The 17,703-nt window shown below is 34.2% G+C and overlaps 1 protein-coding gene across 4 annotated transcripts; it reads left to right on the top strand.

Moving 5' to 3' along the window:
• The first annotated feature begins 548 nt into the window (after positions 1–548).
• On the top strand, positions 549–14,930 carry LOC149089019 (uncharacterized). Of its 4 annotated transcripts, XM_089236638.1 has the most exons (9): positions 549–1,007; positions 3,843–4,023; positions 5,741–5,807; positions 6,057–6,124; positions 6,374–6,440; positions 6,690–6,756; positions 7,006–7,073; positions 8,365–8,472; positions 13,943–14,930. In XM_089236638.1, exons 4-8 carry the CDS (start codon positions 6,104–6,106, stop codon positions 8,379–8,381), a joined length of 240 nt encoding a protein of 79 aa, XP_089092764.1. In that variant the 5' UTR covers positions 549–1,007; positions 3,843–4,023; positions 5,741–5,807; positions 6,057–6,103; the 3' UTR covers positions 8,382–8,472; positions 13,943–14,930. The 4 variants fall into 4 exon arrangements, with proteins under 4 accessions (XP_089092764.1, XP_089092745.1, XP_089092754.1 ...); XM_089236619.1 differs by lacking the exons at positions 549–1,007; positions 3,843–4,023 and adding an exon at positions 8,099–8,146 and having other exon boundaries at positions 5,742–5,807; XM_089236628.1 differs by lacking the exons at positions 549–1,007; positions 3,843–4,023 and adding an exon at positions 8,099–8,150 and having other exon boundaries at positions 5,742–5,807.
• The last annotated feature ends 2,773 nt before the right edge of the window (positions 14,931–17,703 follow it).

The raw sequence follows: 17,703 nt of genomic DNA, 5'->3' as shown, positions 1-17,703 counted from the left end.
AATAATATAAATAACCCGCGAAAAATATAGAAAATAAAACTGATTGACACTGATCGACATAGGCGTACGCAGAATGTTCTCGAGGAGGTTTCCAGATTTTTTTTCCTTCTTAGGGTGGGGGCGGGTTTCGTTTTTTCCTGTAAAATAACATTATAATCTTAGCTCAAGGGAAGCGGTAAGAACTCCAACACCTCCCCCCCCCCTCTTGCGTACGCCAATGCTGACCGAAATATTCTTCATGTGTGGTTGAGTCTCAAGTCTCTGACATGTGCGAGACCAATATTAGATGATATTATCTGAATAAGAAAAGAGAAGACCAAACAAAAAGCAACAAAATCAACAGTAATTATTACATTTTTAAAGTAACTCACCATAAAAATCTTGCGCAAAACCAACGAACGCGTCAGCAACGATGAGATTCGTCATTTTTTCATATTTGAGATACAACAGTTTTTTCCCCCGCCAAAGAAAAGGGCGTCGGAATGTGGCGGGTTTCGTGGAACCTGACCAATAGCATTCGGGGAAGCACCTTGTGACAACTTTTGGAACCCCGTGACCCCCGTTTACGCGGGAAAATTCGCCATTCCGCAGGTGATTGCCGTCGAGCGTTGTTGTATGTGAGTTCACTGCTTCAGTTTCGTTAACCATTTCCTTAAAAAAAAATTTAGTTTGAGTTTTGACTTCGTGTAATCAATGGAAATAATTACGAGATAGGACGCGTTTGTTTAGACTGAACCTCTAATATTTTTAACAGTGTTAATTCCAACCTATCTCTACTACTTCTTGCGAGAGCTTCATCGTTCCGGACCGCTTTGCTGAGCTAATCACCATTGTGCAAGAACGGTAGTAGTCCTAACTGGTCTCCAGGGGCCATTCTTATCTGCAGTCGAAACTCTTGATGCGCAATTCAGTTGATGTCATCAATTGCGTTTGCTACAACTTTATGAAGGAATTTAACACTGCTGAAGTCGTTGATGAGAAACAGATTCCAGTCACTTTGGAAATGGGTAAGTCCCAATTTTTAAGTGCCTCAGTTCAATTCTTTCAAGTTTCTTTATGGGCATCGTTTAATATTTAATCATGTGTATATATTGTTTATAATTTTTTGTTAATTCTGATAACGCTAACCACTGTAGTTGCGGGAATGTTGAGTGCAAATTGTGTGTGTGTTTCCTGAGTCACTAATACGTGTTATTACTGCTGTTTTAAGACGAGCTGTTTTATACAAGGTGATAGGTCTATAATTTAGTTAATTTCTCTGAATTTTGCTCTTTTTTCAAAACTTGTTGCTTATTAAGAAAGTTCTCTAGATAAGAATTTATGTTTAATTTTTTTTTTTTTCGAAAATTTTATCTTATGAAAGCTCAAGTTATGGGAAATTCATGGCCCCACTAGGGTGGGGCTGACAGGGCTCGGAACAATTCTCTTAGTTTTTTTGCTTTTTCTCAATATTTAATTTAACTATAGAAGGGCCCGTGAAAAACCAGACGGGGGCCCGCAAAAGATCCCGGCTTTCTGGCCCTACTCCAAAATGGGGGGGCTATGGGAAAATGTTTGCTAACCTTCGCTAAATTCATTTGCAATGGTGTTGACATGAGCAAATTTACTGTTCTCTTACTTTTAAGTATTTTGAAGAATTTTGGTATGTAAACCATTATATATACTTGATTCAAAAACTTAAATTGGCAGGTATTTAATTTTTTATATGAAATTCGTTTTTTTTCTGATCTTTATAAATGATTTGTGAAATTGGAATTATTTGAGAAGTATACAGAAGTACTTACGGTTAAATGTACAGTCGAATCCCGTTTTAACGAATACCGTTACAGTGAAAATCTCGTTTTAACGAACACTTTTCTGATCTCCCCCCCCCCCCCGATAAGTTTTCATCGGAACAGTATAAAAACCTGGAATTCCTATGTAACGAAATTTCGTTATGACGAAGTGATTTCTCCGGTATCTTACGAGTTCGTTATAACGGGATTCGACTGTATATTCTTCTAAATTCTGAGTTCACGTCGGCTTAGTTCTACTGGTTTTGAAAATTTGAAACCACTTTCTGTACATAATGGTTTTTCCAGATTATCTTTTCTTGAACTGCAATAAAGGCTCATGCTGTGACTCCGGGATTTGTCTATTTTTATTCAATAACCCCATAGATTCGCCGAGAAACATATGTTAATGGAATACCAATCCGTTTTCCACGAATGGGAAAAAATGAAATTTATAGAAAAGGTTTCAGTAAACGAGATTGAGAATGAAAAGAGCCATTATTTGCCTCATAGACCTGTCGTGAGAGCAGATAGCGAAACGATGAAAATTACACCGGTGTTTCATGCATCGTCCAGAGAGAAAGGGCAATTATCATTAAATGATTGTTTGTATACTGGCCCTAACATGATTGAATTGATAACAGACATTTTCGATCGGTTCAGATTTTATCCCATAGGGTTGTCTGCCGATATAGAGAAAGCGTTCCTTCAATTGAGTGTTTCTCCTCGAAACCGGGATTATTTACGTTTTTTGCTTGTCAAATGACACAAGTGGACTCAGAGAGAAGGAAGGTGAAATTGCATAATCTCAATTTTTCAGTGAAGGAAGTTCCATGGTATTCTGTGAGATTTTCAAATTATCAATCGCTTATCCGTTTGATAGCTTGGATCCTGCGTTTCATTTTCAATGTCAGGAGGGAAAACTCATCCAAGTTGAGAGGAGAACTCTCTCTGTTGAGGAAATTGAAACGGCAGACAAAACACTAATAAGAATAGTACAGACACAATGCTTTCCGGTCCTTCAGGATATTCTTGTTCTTAATACATTCATAGATGAGGAAGGTATCATACGAGTGAGGACTGGAATAACTGAACGCATAGACAAACCCTCATTCATATCGTCTATCTTATTACCTGATAAATGTCCATTTACTCGTCGGCTAATTGAATATTACCATAGGGAAAACTGCCATGCAGAGACCCAAATTCTTCTAAGTATTCTAAGAGAAAAATTCTGGATATTCAGAGGTCTTAGGTTCATAAGAAGTGTCTTGTTAGATGTAAACGATTTCAGGCAAAATCACTTAACAGTGATCCAGTATCACTTCCATTGGATAGGGTACAGGATGCTTCCGTATTCGAAGTTGTGGGTGTAGATTTCGCAGGACCCTTGTATATTAAGAAGAGGGAAAAGACCTGGATAGTTTTTTGTTTACATGCGCAATATATAGAGCTGCACATCTGGAGTTAAGTTTCTGCTCTATTCACTTATGCTTTCCTTCTGTCACTGCGACGATTCATAGCAAGGAGGGGAAGACCGCGGGTAATATATTCCGTTAATGGTACCAACTTCAGGGGTGCTGACAATAGTTTCAGTGCTATAGACTGGGAGAAAATAGGTAAATACTCTTCCACACAACGTATTAGCTGGAAATTCAATCCTCCCACGGCAGCATGGTGGGAAAGGCTGGTACTAGTACGCACACTTGAAGAATTGCTCAGGCAAACCTTGGGAAGAACTGTTCTTTTTCTAGAAGAGCTGTCAACAATGTTGTGTGACTGTGAGTCAGTCATCAGTTCAAGACCCCTTATGTGAGAGTCTGATACCAACAGAAAGTGTCAAACGATTTACGACAGTGGTTTCGTAAAGAATATTTGGGTCCACTAATTCAAAGAAAGAAGAAACTATCATCAACCTAGTTGAAAGTTGGGGATGTCGTCCTTGTTGGGGACGATTCCAAAAAAAAAAAGAAAGAAGAATGAATTGGCTTTTGGCGGGAATCAGACATTTGGTAATGCATGATAATGCACCTTCTAATTTGTTCTCTTGTGACAATTTTTTTTTTTCAGATCCTGATCTTCTCATGGACTACGCAGGACCAAAATGCAGATTCGGTCGGGCACTCAGATCCTGAAAGATTGGTCTTTATGGGTCCAAGCTGTTTTGAACACTTCGCTGCCAAACACCAGGGAGGATGAAGGGTAAACCACCCAAAAGGGGCCTCTCTCCCTGACGATGTTCCTTGAAGAGGTCACCCACACTCTTTAGTTTCAGTTCCTCTCTTTTTTTCTCCTTTTACTCTGTCTGTTTATAGATATGTGTGCTTGTTGTAGATGAGGAGGGTCATGTAGAATCATCCTCCTTACGTAGATGAATTAAACATCAGTTAATTGTTTGAGTTAATACTTTCCTTATTGAGAATCTTCTTTTTATTGAAAGGACCTCTAACAGCTGATATTACGTTATTTTTGGTGAACCATAATCGTTGTTTACCTGCTCTTTCAGATGCATTTTTGAGTTGCAATCTGTTAGCATTTCTTTTATTTCTACGGTAAATCGAACTAAAGCGTCTTCATACCTATATTTAGAAGTTCTAGAGGGAATCACTAAAGGGTGGTTCTAGGCTGAGTAGCCTATGCAGAAACAAGAAAAAATATATTTTTTTAAATGTTTTTATGCACAATTTCAAACTACGAGCATACTGGACTGGATGATTCGCAGAGAAGAGAAACTCTTAATTTTTTTTAAAACGTGGTCCGCACGCACTCCAAAGACATCCGTAAGATCTGTCCAGGAAATTTGTTAGTGTTAGTATACATCGAAGAACTTGGGATTTGAACCCAGACTTGCACAATCAGAGGATAGCCTACCTAACCACTAGACTTCCAGGCGACAATATTTTGCTCATTTCAGCTGTCTGGGAACATAACACAGCAGCGAGTTTTCGGGGTTATTTTACTGGTGCGACTTATACGCTAGAGAGGCACCGAACTGTCTCGCATGGGTAATAATAATTAACTATAAGATAAAACCTTTCTGAAACCATGCAGTCGATCCGCTAATGACTCAAAGATTTGGGCTTTTTTAAGTTCACGTCCTTATTCTGTAATTACTAAGTACTTGGCTTACTCTCTTAAATTTGTCATTTTTGGCAATGATAATGATTTGTTTTATTAATGCGTGGGTCTCACCCAGACACAATCCGGAGGACCTCATGATAAGTAAGTAGATCTGTTAACAATTTGCGAGAGTTAGTATGCAAATTAGTAGGCAGGAATTTTTAGCTGGTAGAGAGGGCCTCTCAGAAAAATCAGTGACAAAGCACCCCCCCCCCCCCTCCATGATGCTGTTAAAATAGCTGAAGCTAACTTTAGAGAAATTGCACGAAATCACATTCCAAAAACTGAGCTTTAACGTGATCTCTAGTTTGCAATATTATCAATTTTTCTGTATTTGTACCATCTTTTTGACGGATGTCTTCAACTGCACAATCAATCAATCCAGCCCTGTAAATAAGGAAACGGAATCTGTCATAACTAGGAATGGTCTTAAAATGGAAGAGACTGCTCACATATTGCATTATTGATACGTTTGAAGCAATTGCTAACTCTTATTTTTAAAATATCAAGTTAATTTTGTCCATGATTACCTACATCATCTTGTCTTTGAAACAAATGTGATTATTAAATTGATTGAAGTGTATGATTGAATTTACTATTAAAGTTGCTGGTTGGTTTTGCAAACTATGTTACAAACTCATCCTTTGGTCTCAAACAATGCCATTCCTTTGAATGTCTTTGCTATTCTTGAATTTTGATTTTATGAACTAATTGTTCAGGTCTGTAGAAGTGATTAACGGTTGTGTAATGCATGTAATCATTTTTAAATTTTTGTTTGTTGCTTCCAAAAGAATGGATGTAAATAGTTTGAACTTTTTAATGATCTAATTTGTGTTTTCAATCTGCAGTCAGTTCTATGTCATCGATTGGGGGACCTAATTCTAATGCTCATTCCTGCTGTTTCCAGAGGAGAGGGTATGTTCATCATTTTTTTTATTATTTCAATTACAAACTAATCCTTTGGTCTCAAACAATGCCATTCCTTTGAATGTCTTTGCTATTCTTGAATTTTGATTTTATGAACTAATTTTTCAGGTCTGTAGAAGGGATTAACGACTGTGTAATGCATGTAATCATTTTTAAATTTTTGTTTGTTGCTTCCAAAAGAATGGAGGTAAATAGTTTGAACTTTTTAATGATCTAATTTGTGTTTTCAATCTGCAGTCAGTTCTATGTCATCGATTGGGGGAACCTAATTCTAATGCTCATTAATGTTGTTTCCAGAGGAGAGGGTATGTTCATCATTTTTTTTATTATTTCAATTACAAACTAATCCTTTGGTCTCAAACAATGCCATTCCTTTGAATGTCTTTGCTATTCTTGAATTTTGATTTTATGAACTAATTTTTCAGGTCTGTAGAAGGGATTAACGACTGTGTAATGCATGTAATCATTTTTAAATTTTTGTTTGTTGCTTCCAAAAGAATGGATGTAAATAGTTTGAACTTTTTAATGATCTAATTTGTGTTTTCAATCTGCAGTCAGTTCTATGTCATCGATTGGGGGACCTAATTCTAATGCTCATTCCTGCTGTTTCCAGAGGAGAGGGTATGTTCATCATTTTTTTTATTATTTCAATTACAAACTAATCCTTTGGTCTCAAACAATGCCATTCCTTTGAATGTCTTTGCTATTCTTGAATTTTGATTTTATGAACTAATTTTTCAGGTCTGTAGAAGGGATTAACGACTGTGTAATGCATGTAATCATTTTTAAATTTTTGTTTGTTGCTTCCAAAAGAATGGATGTAAATAGTTTGAACTTTTTAATGATCTAATTTGTGTTTTCAATCTGCAGTCAGTTCTATGTCATCGATTGGGGGACCTAATTCTAATGCTCATTCCTGCTGTTTCCAGAGGAGAGGGTATGTTCATCATTTTTTTTATTATTTCAATTACAAACTAATCCTTTGGTCTCAAACAATGCCATTCCTTTGAATGTCTTTGCTATTCTTGAATTTTGATTTTATGAACTAATTTTTCAGGTCTGTAGAAGGGATTAACGACTGTGTAATGCATGTAATCATTTTTAAATTTTTGTTTGTTGCTTCCAAAAGAATGGAGGTAAATAGTTTGAACTTTTTAATGATCTAATTTGTGTTTTCAATCTGCAGTCAGCTCTATGTCATCGATTGGGGGAACCTAATTCTAATGCTCATTAATGTTGTTTCCAGAGGAGAGGGTATGTTCATCATTTTTTTTATTATTTCAATTACAAACTCATCCTTTGGTCTCAAACAATGCCATTCCTTTGAATGTCTTTGCTATTCTTGAATTTTGATTTTATGAACTAATTTTCTGTAGAAGTGATAACGGCTGTGTAATGCATGTAATAATTTTTAAATTTTTGTTTGTTGCTTCCAAAAGAATGGAGGTAAATAGTTTGAACTTTTGTCATTTTGTCATGGCTGGCTATCGTTTCCATTCTGCGAGCAAATTTCACACATGTTAGATGATGTCATTAATTTTACATTTTTAAGTATTTTTTCCCCTTTACTTTATATTCATGGGGGAATATTACAGGAATATTCATGTCAATTTTCAAGTCATTCTGACAATCGCTCTTTTTTTACAGTGTTTTGAAATCAGAACCTTAGTTATAACCGCCCTGTATATCATAAATCATCGTTAATTAATCTGCATTATTTATGCTTCATTAAATAGATTATATTCACCTAATTTTTATTATAGTTTTGCAAAATAGCTTCCTAATTAAGCATACTGAAAGCAACTGGAGAAAACATCTTTATATTATACGATTAACATTAAAAGAATTTTCAAACACACAAAGTAATCCATTGAGTAAAGCAAAAAATAATTAAATTGCAAAAGTTGGTTTTTGTTAAAATATAAGAAATATTTATTGATTTAATTAATATGGGAATAGTGTTAATTGCATTAATAAACAACTTATTTTGATGTAATAATAATTGTCAGAAGTTTGAATGATTTTTCAGAAATTTTATTGTTTTTAATGTTAATACTATTTAAAACAAAAAAAACTGGTTTAAACCAAAAAAAACCCAGATTTTTGGTTATTTTTAAAAAAAAAACGGTTTTTTTTACCAACCCTGCTGTGTAGTCTACTTATAAACTTGTTACCGTTTTCATCTAATGTTAATCATGTAATAAATTGTAGTCAGTTACCAGCATGGTCTTGTTGTGTTTTGATTTTCTCCCCCACTACTTTTCTTTCACTTGACACAGTCACTATAGGAGGCTCTGGAACCACTGGATGGAGAGCTGGCTTTACATGTAGGTATGACAGGTTCAGTAATTCAAAAAAATAATTATTCATGAATTTTGATTTTACGAATTTATTGGAAGTCTGGAAATGAGCATCAACTGCATTAATGTATGTGATAATCTTTAAACTTTTGAGTAAGTTTTTTTAAAAAATTTTTTGTTAGTTGCTTCCAAAAGAATGGAGGCGAATTGTTAGAACTTTTCAATGATATAATTTGTATTTTCAGCAATTGAAATTGAGTAGCTGGGTCGAGGATGTTATTTCTAGTCAGTTCCATGTCATCGATTGTGGTACCTAATTCTGATGCTTATGCCTATTGTTTCCAAAGAAGAAGGTGTGTTCATTACTTTTAATATTATTTTAATTTAAGAATTGTGTTTTGGGCGGGGATCACAAAGGTGTATAGTGAATGGTTGAAGTAGATATTCATGTCTGTCCTTCCAGCTATTATGCAGATAATAAAAGTTTCTTATTTTCAATTTGAATGTATTGAACAGAATTTTATACCAAAAAAAAATTCTATTGTTGTAAAAATACCCATTCAATTTTCCAAAGGATTTTCATGGAACAAATACAGTAAAACCCTTTTTTGAAGACACTCTCGAGACAAAAAATCGACCGCAAAAGAGGGGGTTTCTGTTGAAACCATAATTATACAGTAATGTCAATAACTGAACTTGTTCTTTGTTTGCAAATAAACGGAATTCTGATAATATAAAATGCGTTTTAACATGAAAATACATAATTATTACAAAGATACAAAATTAAAATTACAAAAGAACTATTACACAGTCTATATAATACTTAATTTACATCTTTTGGAAAAACTGATCAATCTATGTTTTGCTGGGTCAATCTATGTTTTGCTTTCCAATTCTTTCTAACTTTGCCCACATGCTACCCATGGGCCAGTTGTTGACTCCCCCTGGTATATATTATTTGCCAAAAATTGCCATAATTTTTGGAAATTTTTACTCCATTCTTCGCACACTTCATCATTGTCATCAGCATATTCACCGCACAAATTCTTAAATGCAACTTCGGGATGTGCACAAAAACAATCCAACCAACCATTTGAAGCTGATGAGCCTGAGTTCCTCTCGAGATTTTTATTGTTAAATCGGGTCGGAAATAGGTAAATTCTTGTTTTTTTTTTTTTTTGCTGAAGCAAACCAATCGTATAGATTTATAACTTTGCCCACATGCTACCCATGGGCCAGCTGTTGACTCCCCCTGGTATATATTATTTGCCAAAAATTGCCATAATTTTTGGAAATTTTTACTCCATTCTTCGCACACTTCATCATTGTCATCAGCATATTCACCGCACAAATTCTTAAATGCAACTTCGGGATGTGCACAAAAACAATCCAACCAACCATTTGAAGCTGATGAGCCTGAGTTCTTCTCGAGATTTTTATTGTTAAATCGGGTCGAAAATAGGTAAATTCTTGTTTTTTTTGCTGAAGCAAACCAATCGTATAGACTACTGTGATTACTACTTGTGATTGTGACCTTCCATCTTGAAAAAAGATTGAAAGATCATTGGCTGACCACTCCAAAGCAGGGCTATCACAAAATATCCTCTTGAAAGTGTTACCCCCACTCCCCGTTTAGGAATTTGAAGTGTTAAGTATCAATAGTAACGAAATTATTCTCTCACCGATACTTAACACTTATTTTGGCATTTAAACAGCGGCCAATAGCCCACCCTCATGAAAGTCATAAAAAATGAGGCACTACAATCGATTTTTGATTCTGACCACCAACATAGCTGTATCAGGCTTTCTATTGTTTTGTTCTAAAGCGATAGTTATCAACCTACCCCACTCTTGAAGGAAAGGCTGTTTTGTCGACTATGGCACAGCCCTAAATGTGATCAGTTCCGAAAAAATACTTCCATTTATTTTCATACAAAGCTGAGCTTAACCTTTAACTCTTCTACATCTCTCCTTCGAATAACAATAAGAGACTAACTAATCTGCTCTTGAAAAATCTTGCATTTCTTTCAGATGTTCACAAAATGCTGTGCACGAAAGGACCAAATTGTAGGAATGGGGGAAACGAAGAGGCGTCAACTCTTTTGGTAAAAAAAAAGTAACGTGGAAAAAATAAACGAATAAAATATTGTCTTTATCATGGTTATAAAAATATTTCAATTACCAGGTTTTTAATATTTATTTAGGTAGGTTGAATAATTAAAATTCAATATCAATTCAAATTACCAATAAAATTATTTTCTGCAACTTTATTTATAATTATGATGAATTTCAAGAAGATTGATATCCGGCGAAATGACTATTCGTCCCACCCCCAATCCATATATTTGTTTCATATGCCTATTTCTAATGAGATGTGAAGGAGAGTGTGTGCTCAGTCATTCAATTGGTATTTAAAATATTTATACTGAACATGAATAAAAAAGGAAATGGAATCTGTCATAAGTAAGAATGGTAGAGACTAATAGTATATTGTCACGGTGGGAAAAGTAGACTTTCCCCCCCCCCTCCGCCTTTGATAAAGAAGCCTGACATATTTTCAACCCAGAATTGTCATGTTAAATAAGTGAAATTTGCTAAATGTAAATATAATTGTGTTTGTAGCGTGGAAAATATTTGAGCTTCTGTCTTTATATTATTGTGGAAAGCTGAGCTGAATCTCGTGGTTGTCTAGTTCCTTTCCTCTTGTGTTATCATTCCGTCCGATATTCATAAAATGCCCAAGATCTGAACCACAGATCGTTTGTATAGAGTGGACACACACTCTTTATGCATCACACTGTATGTGTTTATCGGAAAATCCTAAATATTAAATGCTTTGCTTTGACATCTCAATCATTTGAGCTCAATACCAAATTCCTTGAATTTTTCTGATTCTTCCTATGAAATTTTGGGAAATTCCGAGTTAAATTGAACGAGAAAATGTGTGTTCTTTTGAATAATATATTCTTTCTTTTGTGAGAGAGAGACACCTAATGATCCACTGATAATCAAAGATATTATCGCCATCTTGATGAGTCAGTTTTTCTTGGAACGCTTTTCTTTTTTTCTCTTTCTCTCTCACTGTTCGTAATCTGTTGTATATATTTTTTTTTTTATACTTGAAAAGCCGATTTTTCGCTTTTTGCATATTCTGAGTCGATGTTTTTTTTTTAAATAAGGGAAACAAACATTTTTGTTAACCAAGAGTTAAATAATTTTGAGACCGTGTGAGTATTTCAATTTTAAAATTTAATTTTTTTCCCCTTTTCTCTCCACTGTTTCCAATGCTTTAAAAAAAAAAGGCTTGTGTTGTAAAATATTTTGAGGGAGAGAAACTTTTGAAATAATGTTATATGCATGAAATTATTCTCTGTCATCGAGAAAGTGTTGAATTTGAATTTTTCTAAGAATTTCCTTTGTTTGGATTTAAATTTTTCTAAGAATTTCCTTTGTTTGGATTTAAATTTTTCTAAGAATTTCCTTTGTTTGGATTTAAATTTTTCTAAGAATTTCCTTTGTTTGGATTTAAATTTTTCGGCATGTCGCGAAACAAGAATATTTATATATGATGTCGCATATCGTTGGAAAGGTAATTGTTTTCGCCACACAATGATGTTAATGTTTTTTGATTTTGATGAATATTTATGCATTTAATCCGGAAATCTTATACTGAAAATTATTGTTGTCATTATAAACTTTGCTGAAAGCCGTTCATTTTCTTAAATCGACCCCGTATTGAGAGATGTTTTTCTTTTGGTTTCATGTTTGTGTTCGCGCCTCGCGATACAATTGGGTAAAATTTTGGATGACGCATTTTGACGCGAATTAGAGGGTGCGCTTTCTCAAGCCCCACCCATCACTCAATTTACATATTATCACTGAAAAACTTTGGAGACGTGCAGTTCATCGGGACCAGTTGCACGAGAAAGAGCGGTCCCGCCGTTGAATTCCCCTCCCCCCCCCCCCCACGTAACTTGAAGATCCCCCGAAACTGATAAGTCCCAAGTGACTCAAACCCTATTTAATTTGGAACTGCCAAAAGTCGTAACATTTTACTTGAAGATGTAAGCTCAAGAAAAACATTGATAAAAAAAAACATTATGAAGCATCGTCTCGTCATACCAGTTGCTCCCAACTGATCCAGGAAGGAAGGTTTACTGTCATGCCAGAAAGATGAAGCCCAGCAGCTGTCTCTTGCAGTCCAGTCTAAGGATGCTACTTCATCCATGTCCACACTACCCCGAGTGGTAGTACAGATGGAGAACTTTGATACTCCGACATCGTAAAGCATGTGCACGGACCGTCGCTTCAGCATATACAGAGGACATTAATCGTTCAATTGGCCAAGCAGATTCGCCCGTCTAAGGATGACATGAAATAACGAACTGTCGGTACTGAGTGTTCAAGTTAAAGGGAACTGTTCATCGAAATCCGGTTGTCAAGAATGAAGTGACCTTAATATGGGAGATAGTGAGTAAATTTTCTCTTACAAATTTTGTTGAGTGGTTGGGCAAAAACCAAACTGGAGCAATATTTAGTTTTTTGTGTTTTGCACCCAAATAATTTTTCGATAAGTAAAGTAAGGTATTTCAGCATCGTTGTTTTTTTTTTGGTATTTTGTTTTTGGTTATATGAATTAAGAATTAAAGAACCTAATGTGCATTTAGACCTCTGTGTGTTGATATATTCCTTTTTCTTTGTGACTTGATTGTTTCAGATAAAATGCTCTAGTACATATTTATTCAGGAGAATTACTCACTGACACACAAAGGGTTGTTGCGGACATGGTAACAACTCAAAAATGGTACCCCACTAATATGATCACCAGGCCAAAAGTTTTCTTTCTTGGGGTACTGTCAACTTAAATAGTACTCAACAATTTTGAACCACAACATAATTGGTGCCGTGAAAAACAACCATCATCACACTGGTGCCATGAAAAATCTGTAAAAACATAAAACGTCACAATATTGTCTTACTAATACAGTGAAGTAATTACTGAGTCTTTTTTTCTTTAAATATCAAAATAATTTTGACCATGATTAATTAAATTATCTTGTCTCTGAAACAGATGCATGATTGAATGAGATTAACAGATCATTATATTGATAAAAGTGTATAGATATGCGATTGAACTTACTATTAAAGTTGCTCCTTGTTTTGTACACTCGCACATTTTACAAACTCTCCTTTGGTCCTGAACAATGTCATTCCTTTGAATGTCTTTGCCATTCATGAATTTTGATTTTACGAACTAACTGTTCAGGTCTGTAGAAGTAATTACAGACTGTGTAATGCATGTGATCATTTTTAAATTTTTGTGAGTGGCTTTGCTTCCAAAAGAATGAAGGTAAATAGTTTTAACTTCTCAATGATTTTCTAATTTGTGGTTTCAATCTCTAGTCAGTTTCATGTCATCGATTGTGGCACCTAATTCTGCTCACTCCTATTGCTTACAAATGCAAAATGACTTTTACTGTCCCCAGTGTATGTGATGACTAAATTTCAAGGAAATTTGTTATTGAAATTTTCACAGTATCATTTGAAAACTATTTTTTTTATAACTGGTGTGTTCATCACTTTTAATATTATTTGAACTTGACAAATGTGTTTTGATGTTTCAGGAAAGGGGGGATCACAGAGGTTATGTATAGCAAATGGTGGTGGGGGGGGGGGGGTTGTCCACTTATACCATTCTTCCTACTATGCCAATAATAAAACTTTTGGAATGGGGTGATCGCCTCTTTGCAATTTAATGTTCTGTGCAGTATATCTTAATATGAACTAATCAGCAGATGAACTAATTTCTTTTCATCTTTTTAGGAAGAAGAGTGTTGGACGTATCTCTTGGTTTTACTATCTTCTACAATTTTTTCTCTGCTACTTCAAACAGAACCCTTATTGGGACTGAGGATGAAGGTTGAAATCTCAGCTGGCTGAAGTGTGTTGCTCATGTAAGTTGGCAACAATGTGCGAGTTCCTCATCTAAGTTTTCTGCAATTTCTGTGTTACCCATCTTAGTTGATTGCAGTTATTTGAATTGCTCATCTCAGTTGGCTACAATGTGTGAGATTTTCATCTTAAGTTTTCTGCAATTTGTGGTTACCCATCTCAGTTGGCTCCAATGTATGAGATCTTCACCTCAAGTTTTCTGCAATTTGTGGTTACCCATCTCAGTTGGCTCCAATGTATGAGATCTTCACCTCAAGTTTTCTGCAATTTGTGTGTTACCCATCTTAGTTGATTGCAGTTATTTGAATTGCTCATCTCAGTTGGCTACAATGTGTGAGATTTTCATCTTAAGTTTTCTGCAATTTGTGTGTTACCCATCTTACTCCAGCTGCTCAGCTCAGTTGGCTGCAGTGTGTATGTTATGCTATGAATTTTTCTGGTTTATGTTTCTGTGAAGTTATGAGACTTTGCATTAAGTGAATACTCATTCAATTGAACTCAACAATGCAGCAAATAGTTAGCTAAGATGTGATGGCAGGTAAGTCTTGCTTAATACTTTGTTGGTTGAAAACTGATGGTTTGTTGTTCCCAAATAAATTTTTTAGCTTTCATTTTGTATTTTTTCAAGTGAATACAGACTGTAAATCAACTGTCTGGCCAATTTTGCTGTGTATGAGTTAGGTATGTTTCATGAACATGATTGATTATTTTTCTTTTGGAGCATTTTTTCACATAATTGCAAAAACATTCTCACTCCCTACATGATAAATATATTTTTCATTACTTTTTCAGTTCCAGTGATAACATAATGCAATATAAGTACTTGGATATAATCAATTTTAACGAGAGATAATCATAAAGCAATAATTCATAATTTTATATATTCACTCTTTTTCAATATATATATATATATATATATATATATATATATATATATATATATATATGATTATCTTTATTTTATATATTTAAAAAAAAAAAGCATTACTAGAAACTTGGTATGAAACTCATGAAAAAGAGAAGCTAGACAACTTCGAAATAATGGACCCTCCACAACTGCATAGAACAAATAGCAAATCAAAAAAATTCTGAATAGCTATTTTGTTCTATGCAGTTGTGGAGGGTCCATTATTTCGAAGTTGTCTAGCTTCTCTTTTTCATGCGTTTCATACCAAGTTTCTAGTAATGCTTTGAGTTTTTTTTTTAAATATAAAGTTAGTTTGTGGTGTTTTTCACTGGATTAGTTTCTTTTTGTTTCGTCTTTTTTTCTCTTTCATCATGAAAATTGTGTTTTGTTTTGGCTTATTTTGTCTTGTATCTTATCTATCATTTGTTGGTTTTTTGAGGTTCTTTTCATATTGTTTCTGAGATTGGGAAAAAAAATTCTGAATGGCTTTCAAACAATTATGACAAAATGAACCATATCATATACAGGTCTCCCAGTTGTCCTAATTTTTTTGAAATGTTCTACTTTCTAGATTTTATCCTACTTTTTTTACCAAAATTTGTGTAACTGATTTTTATTGAGGAGGGAATCATTGATATATATTGCCAAATATTATAAATGTTGTAGATTGCAAGTAATAATTCTGTTAAAGTAGAAATTATATAGTTTTTAAGGTTATTTGTGGGGGGGGGGGGGCCGGATGTATTATGTGTGTGGATTTTGTTTATAAATTTTTCTTTTACTTAGTTTGATGTTCAACAAGTAAAATAGGCATTAAAAACTTGAGTGAGAATAAGAACATGAACAGCTATTTGTTGTAATACAGAAAGGTAAAGAATTATACAAATAATAATAAAGTTCCTCAAATAAATATTAAAAATATGTACATACATACATGCAAGGAAGAAAAAAAAAGGCAGGAGAACTTCCATACCTGAGCAAGTATTTTGGATTGAAACGATCTCTTGAATTTATTATGTAAGGTTTGAGATTGAAATTATTTGCACACACACACACACACATTTAATTTGAAAAGTTTGAAATAATTAAAATGTGAATGATCAATTTGATGGTTGGAAAAAACTGTTTAAACATGGATGTTTTAATTTTGAAAGTGTGAAATGATTAAAGTATGAGTGTTTTATTTCAGTTATAGATCTTTAAAATTATTTCACCTGGGACATTTTAATTTTAAAAAAGTAAAATTATTCAAACACGAATGTTTTGATTTTGAAAGTTGAAATTAATTATTTTATCATTATTTAGAATTATGAAATGTTTCATTCTAGTTATTTTAACATTTAATTTGAGTTTAATATATTAATCTGAAATGTTGAAGAAAATAAAGCAGATTGGTTGAATCCAATTTTTCTAATTTCAATCCAATTTCCATGATTCATCGCTTAACATTACAAACAAAATTTTCTTTCTTTCCTCCTTGGTTATTATTTAGATTGATTAATTTTTGATACCATTATTATTTGTTTACAACTTTTAATTAAATATTTGTTTAATTATACATTCTTAATAAAACATCAAAATTTTTTTAAACAAGCATGATGCCTAATGAGTGTTTTTCCAATCATTTTATTTGCTGTGTATTTGGTTATGTAATGGTCGTTTGCATCTGACTTTCCTCTTTATGTTCAGTTTCATCTTGCTGCTGCAACAGTGAAATAAAACACCATAGGATGAAAAGGAAGCCATCAAATGTAAGCACTTATGTTCGTTAGTGCGATGTATCAAGACCTCATATTATCTATAGCAATCATTTAATTTGATTAGCGCTCATTAATTTTTTTTAAAAATTCCTTCATATTCAAAAGAGTCGTACGGTCTTGATACATCACGCTGGCAGTGAACTGTCCTAATTTTTATCTTAAGGTTCCGACGAAAGGTTGTCCGGGTTGGAAGCCCTTTATTTTTCCCGTATGCTCCCGACCCGCAGAGTTGTTTATCCCTTTACAACCGACCCGGGGTACGCGAACCGCAGACCCCGGGCTCCCGCCTTGTGAAAAGCAGTTGAAGGCTGGGAGTCCGACGTCCGTGGTTCGCGTGCCCCGGGCCGGGGACCCTGGACTTTTTTTTAACCTTTTTTTTAACCTTTTTTTTAACCTTTTTTTTAACCTTTTTTTTAACCTTTTTTTTAACCTTTTTTTTAACCTTTTTTTTAACCTTTTTTTTAACCTTTTTTTTAACCTTTTTTTTAACCTTTTTTTTAACCTTTTTTTTAACCTTTTTTTTAACCTTTTTTTTAACCTTTGCGCCAATGATTTTTATTCATTTTTTCCGATTTTATCACCTTCCCTCCTGCGTAAATTCATATCGATTATTTCTTCTAACTCATCGATATCTCTACTTTCCATCGTTTCCGCCCATACGCTCAATCGATTACCTTCTGCATTTTCATCGATTTCCCACTTTGCGCTGAAGTTTCCTGAGTTTCTCGTCTTCCGCACCGTAAACTCATACCGATTATTTGTAAAAGCTCATCGATATCTCCAATTTGAATCGGTTCCGCAACATCAACCTATTACCTTCTACCGCATTGTATCGATTATTCGGGGGTTTCACAGATTTTTTTTCTTCTCCACTAGAAATCTATTAATCTGCTCACGTATAAACCACAGCGCCATCTATCTGTAACACCGGTATCTTGTATATAATGACGTACTCAGAGCAGTCT

This window comes from Pholcus phalangioides, unplaced genomic scaffold (assembly GCF_987345545.1).
Source record: "Pholcus phalangioides strain wild (caught in Gottingen) unplaced genomic scaffold, Ppha-v1.0 ptg000002l_1, whole genome shotgun sequence".
Lineage (NCBI taxonomy): Eukaryota > Metazoa > Arthropoda > Arachnida > Araneae > Pholcidae > Pholcus > Pholcus phalangioides.
This window is presented reverse-complemented; position numbering and strand designations above follow the sequence as displayed.